The following is a 6,000-nucleotide window of genomic DNA, read 5'->3' on the forward strand; positions in this document are numbered from 1 at the left end:
TTTGCAGTAGCATCCACAGTTATGCTGCAAAGAAGCCATCTTAAACTAGAATGAATCTTCTTGGAGAGACCAAACAGCTCAGCAGGAGCTGCACCTAAGAACATAAGAGGCTGCTTGATCCGGTCTAGCATCCTGCCCTCACAGTGGCCAGCCACACACCTATGGGAAGCTTGCAAGCAGGATCTGAGCATGACAGTTCTCTCCCCATTTAGAATTCCCAGGGACCTGTATTCAGTAACGTACTGCCTTCAACCGTAGATGATTTCCCTCTGTGAAAATCATTTGGGGTTGGTAAGCTTAAACTCTCAAAGTTGGCTAACCTGTGACTCTCTAGATGTTGCTGGACTTTCAACTCCCATCAGCCCTGGCCAAGGGATAATGGGAAATGAAGTCCAGCAACATTTTGAGGGCCACAGTTTCCTCACCCCTGCTTTTATTAAAGTATAATGAAGGAAATCCTCTTGCAGCAGATCCGTGGTAATGATTTTGTTTATTGGTAGAATAACAAATGTTTTGACCATGCCAAGATTCAAAGTTAATTTGCTGATCTGTAGTTTAGAGGTTGCTTATCTGCTATCACTAACCAGAGTGGACAAACTGAGTCTACAGAAAATGCACCCCATCCTCTCTGCAGGTTTAGTCTGTTGCTGATTTCTTTGCACTCTCTCTTAAAAAAAAACTTCCCCTTTTCTGTCTTTCTATAGGCAGTTTGTAAATACTTGAGGAATCCCAAACTGCCAGACAAATTGCTGCTGCAAAACATCTTACAGGCAGTAGACGTCTACTATAACTACACAGGACGTGCTTCATGCCTTAATTTAACTCAGACTGCCACAAAAAGCCTTGGGATTCAGGGCTGGTATTATCAGGTATGTATGCAGCATCATTTGCTCTGTGAAACTTGGCACAAAGTGGGGCTCTTTGCTTGAGACCCATATGTGAATGCAGAATGTCCTATGTTTGATCTCCGGCAGCTACAATTTTAAAAATATAGGATCAGGAAGTCACAGGTAATAGGAAAGATAAGGTTACAGGCGCAACTGGTCTAACCTGGTATGAAACACAATAAAGACACACCTACGTTTAAGTCCTTTTACAATATGTTCCATTTAATCCTGAGTCACTGGGAAAGGTATATCTACTCATTTCTGTGATCTAATTCATCATATTTAAATGTCTAAATTGTAATATCTTTTAAGTAAACATCAATTCTTTTTGTATTTCCTCTAACCATTCTGCTTTATCTTGTCATATGCAATTAAATTCCAGCTCGGTTTCACTGTTCCGAGTATCCTTAGCTATCATCTCCATTTTCACATTTCAATTAGCCATTGTGCTTCTATACAAATGGCCATCTATTCTCAACATACATTCTACGGATTTAATGTTCTTCCTAACTGAACGTTCAAATGTGGAAACGGAAGATAAATAAAAACTACTCAGTATTGTGAAACCAAGCTGGAATTTGATAGATATCACAAGATAAAGCACAGTGGTTAGAGAAAATGCAAAACATTTTGGATGTTTTCTTAAAGGATTTAAAAGCTATTAGAATTAAGAAATATCAACATGATTATGGGATTACAGAAATGTGAAAGTAAACCTTTGGTTGAGTCCTTTTAAAAAGCCCATTAGATTTGAAGAACCATGGAGTCTCCATTCTGATCCTCAGAGTAGCAATAGTTACTAGGATACCTCAAATGGGGAGGAATATAACAGAGATAGATAATGCTTTTTGAGGCATTGCCCCAAATTAAGACAGTTGAGGTGTTGGAGGGTTCAACATACTCCTCCGTATTCCTGAAGGAAACTGATCTAATAGGCAAAATATCCCTTGAACTGAACATTGATGAGAACTCAGTTCTGAATAAAGGTTTGCCCATTTGTGCCTATTCCTAAACACAACTGTGAGGGGCAGAATTGATGGAGAGAAGGTGCAATCCATCTTTCCTCTACATCTAGCGTAGAAATGGGAGGGGCAGTGTTTTCCACCCCTCCTCTGCCAGCCAAGCAGGCTAGTGAAAAACAAATTGTAATCTGGTAGCTTTTTGGGTGGTGGGTATATTTAGAGTGCCAATTATTTATACAGAACACGGTTGGCAAACTAGCACAGCCTTTGGTCCTAGCCTGTGGCCTTCCCTACCCAAGCATGGCAATTAGGATAAAGGGGGAAACCCTCTCACTTCAGGGGCAGGTGGCAGGTATGTGGGGGACTAAGCACATTTTTGCTTTGACCCCACTCATCTCTGGCATGCAGCTCCCAGAAGATTCTTCATGGAGAAATGTAGGGTGGGAAAGGGTTCTTCATCCATGATGTGATGCTATCAGTATGCCTGGCGCTTAACAGAGCACAGAAGGCCAGATAGTGTGCTGTCCAAACTGCTGGAGGAGGCAGAGGTAAAACAGGGTCACATTATGAAAGTTGCTTTAGTTATACACACCTGAGGGTTGGTGAAAAGCCGCCAAGTTGCGACAGAATGTCTAGACGTTGAGGTCAAACTAGTTGAACTGGACCTCCTGTAGCCTTGTGAAATATGTCCAGGGAATACAACAGTGAAGTTGGGCAACTTGGAAGAAAAAAGTTTAAAATGCTGACCAGGGGTGGGGGGGGGGTGGGGGTTCAAATGCAATTTCAAGAAGAGTGCCCATTCCGGATATACACTGAGCCTCAGGAGTTTAGAACAATGAAGCAATTAAAGCTGAATAGTCACACTTTTGTATTGTCCTCATGTTATGGTGAACTTGTACTGTAAAAAATTGAAGTAGAAAACTCGATTGTTTTAGAAGTGGACCGGCTGCCTTATTTATACAGCAATCTTGATGTACCTGCCTGTTGCTTTACAGAGGATCATAAGTTGGTTCATTCCCCCCCCCCCTTAAAAAAAGTCAGTCTTCTTCTCTAAACTAATTTCATTGTTTTCCTCTTCACCCTTCTGCTCTAGGCTTGCACTGAAATGGTGATGCCCATGTGTTCAGATGGCATCAATGACATGTTTGAGCCCGAAAATTGGGACTTGAAAACCTACTCGGATGAATGTTTCAAAACCTGGGGGGTGAGACCTCGTCCTGACTGGATCCCCACTCTCTATGGGGGGAAGAACATCAGTGCTCACAGCAACATCATCTTCAGGTGAGGTGTTGGTGTGTCTGTCAATCATAAGTGGTGGGCATAGCTGGAATGTGAGCTTTGTCACTAGCTGATGGCGTTTGGTGCTGTTCTGGAGCCGCATAGAATTCCACCCGTGACTGTATTGTGACTCTCTGTCCGCCAACAGAAGCTACTCTAATAACAGACAGCTTCTCTCGTCTACATTTTCCATTTTATGCAAGGTAGTAGTACTTGAATAGACAGCAAATGATGCAAACCTGATGCCAAGCCAGTGGTGGGGATGATAACATAATTGCATATTGGAATTGCATGAGTAAGAGATTTATGTGGTCAGCCTTGCACTCAATTCACATAGCTTGTTAAAAGTAGGAATGACTTTTGTGGGAACGGGTGTCTTAGACATGCATGCACAGAAGTAAACAGCAGGTGTCAGCTTGAATTTTTGCTGGAATCTTACATTCATGGCCCACTTTTCAGCCAAGATTACTTTCCACAATGGCTTGCAAGTAGAATTGGTGCAAATGTACAATATAATCAGGGGCATGTTGGTGTGATGGGGAGACACACACACACACACACACACACACACACACGTGACCTTCGGGATCCCTGACAGTTGCTTTACAGTTGACACCCTGATCCAGTTTCCAGGGTGATAACACAAAACGAGCCTTTCCATTGACCTGCAGAGATTGCTGGGATGGGATGCAAACCTTTTGTTAATTGGGATGTTCCTAACATGCAGATAGATGTTCATTTCTCCCCCTCCCCTTCCCTTCCAGCAATGGTGGGCTCGACCCCTGGTCTGGGGGCGGAGTAACACGGAATATCACGGACACTCTAGTTGCGATATTGATCCCAGAAGGTGCTCATCATTTGGACCTGCGCTCCAACAGCCCTTATGATCCAGACTCCGTGTTGCAAGCCCGTCTTTTGGAAGTTCACTACATGAGACTCTGGTTGCAGAACTATCGGCGTAATGGTTCGAAGTAACTGAAAGAGCTGGTTTTTGTGTTTTCCGCTTTCTCCTGTCAACGCCGAGGGAGGATCTGCTGGCTGGATGGCTCGCTTCACACAAGTGTTATCCCCCTCGTTGTTTCATGCCTGCTTTCCTCTTTCTCTCCTAACCAAAGCATCTTATTTGTATAGCAGATGTCTGGCTGTGCAAAGGATCTTTTGAGGTGGCAAACCTAAACCTTGCAGTGTATGGCTCCAGACTGGTGGCTCTTCCTTGATGTTCTTCTGGCGCTTCACAATTTTGGCAGAGTTCAAATGGCATTGTCGGCGTTTAGGTTTAGCCCACTCCACCATGTCTTATGGAAGAAAGCTGCTTTAGAGGAATTTCCCACTGCTCCTGGTTGAGCACTGGAACCCAAACTTGGGAGTGTAGGGTATCTTTGTGGGGGGGGGGGTTGGGGGGGAGAGGCTTTCCTTTCTTGTCCCACAAGCAATCCCTCATGTGTGGGAAGCTGGCACATAAGTAACTTATAATATCCACTGGGTTTAAAGCTGTATCGTGTAAATTCACAGATGACAAATCAGTGGCTATAAGGCATTATGGCTCAAAGTTCCTGATCATGGAATTTCTATCTGAATTCCTGTTGCTGGGAATCACAAGAATGGCAGAAGGTTGGTGCTTTCAAGAAGCCCCCAAGCAGGGCATGAAAGCATCTCACTGGCTGTGGTTAGAAAACAGGATGCTGAACTAGATGGATCCTTGGCCGGAATTCCCCCAGCAGACAGTGCCAGGCATATTGAAAGGCTCACCTGATAGACTCAGTTACAGTAGTAGCTGCTGCAGCACAGGACCGCCCCATATCTCTGTGTTGTACCACATTTGCCATGATTCTTTGGGGCTTTGTTCCTATCTGCCAGTAATTTTGTTTGTTTGTGTGTTTGTTTGCTAAGAATTTATACCCTGCCTTAAACAGGGTGGCTTAGGCTGGCTTCACCTTTTCATTGGACCATGAACTGCAAGGCCTCAGTTGGGCCCAACAGATTGCAAAGCTGTTAAGAAAAAAATGGCCAGATAAGCTATGAGCCTCCATAATATTAAACCAAAATAAAACCTTCAAGATATTTTACAGGGATAATAACTGTTTTATTGCAGTTGGGCGTGAGTGTATCTTAGTCACCATGAAAAACAACAGGAAAGAGTCTGTGGGATATGAATGACTGTTTTTATTATGGTATCAGTTTTTGTAGGCTAAAGCTTATATATGTGTATGCGTGTGTTACTGAGTTTTAAATCATAGCAGATTTTACAACAAACAAAACTATAAACAATCATGGTTACTTATTTTAGTCTAACATGAGTCATATACCATCTTGAGGTTGTTTTGAAGTCAAGATCTTGTGTTCCTGAGCTTAATGACCCTGTAATTGGATAGGTAAGAAGTTGAGTCGACTGTCTATCCACCCAGTCTGATTCTTCATGTATGCATCTGAGAAAGTAGGTGCTGGCCCATGAAAGCTTATGCCCTCTTAAAATAATTGCAGTTAGTCCATGGTATCAGGGGTGAAAAACCCAGTCTGTGGCACTTTGAAGACTAACACAACTACTCTCCTCTTTCTTTATATGACATTTAGACCAAAAGAAACAATGCCAAACTGCTGAAAAGAGTAGGTATGAGAGAGACTTTTTGTCCGCTAATGTGAACCGGCCAGCTTGAGGCAATATGACAAAGCCTTATCCCTCATCTTAAACTGGCAGATGTTTTAAATGGGATATTCTGGGGTCTAGAGTGGTTGCAACACTGATGCTTTCCTTTGAATTGTGTTCCATTCACCATTCTCAACAATTTTCCATGCATGGATTTGCTATTAGAAGCATAAAGCCCATTCTAATGCTCCCAATATGGACAAGCACACCTGCAACATTCTGCAGCGGA

At 43.0% G+C, this 6,000-nt stretch overlaps 1 protein-coding gene across 1 annotated transcript in view; it reads left to right on the plus strand.

Annotated features, from left to right (window-relative positions):
• PRCP (prolylcarboxypeptidase) overlaps positions 1-5,193 on the plus strand; it is a 28,602-nt gene extending 23,409 nt beyond the window's left edge. The window contains exons 7-9 of the mRNA XM_083736916.1: positions 705-869; positions 2,943-3,130; positions 3,892-5,193. Coding sequence (XP_083593042.1) covers positions 705-869; positions 2,943-3,130; positions 3,892-4,102 — 564 coding nt within the window. The 3' untranslated portion in view covers positions 4,103-5,193. The remainder of the gene's footprint in view (positions 1-704; positions 870-2,942; positions 3,131-3,891) is intronic.
• The last annotated feature ends 807 nt before the right edge of the window (positions 5,194-6,000 follow it).

Source organism: Podarcis gaigeae, assembly GCF_964106915.1.
Source record: "Podarcis gaigeae genome assembly, chromosome: 4".
NCBI classification, from domain to species: Eukaryota; Metazoa; Chordata; class Lepidosauria; order Squamata; family Lacertidae; genus Podarcis; species Podarcis gaigeae.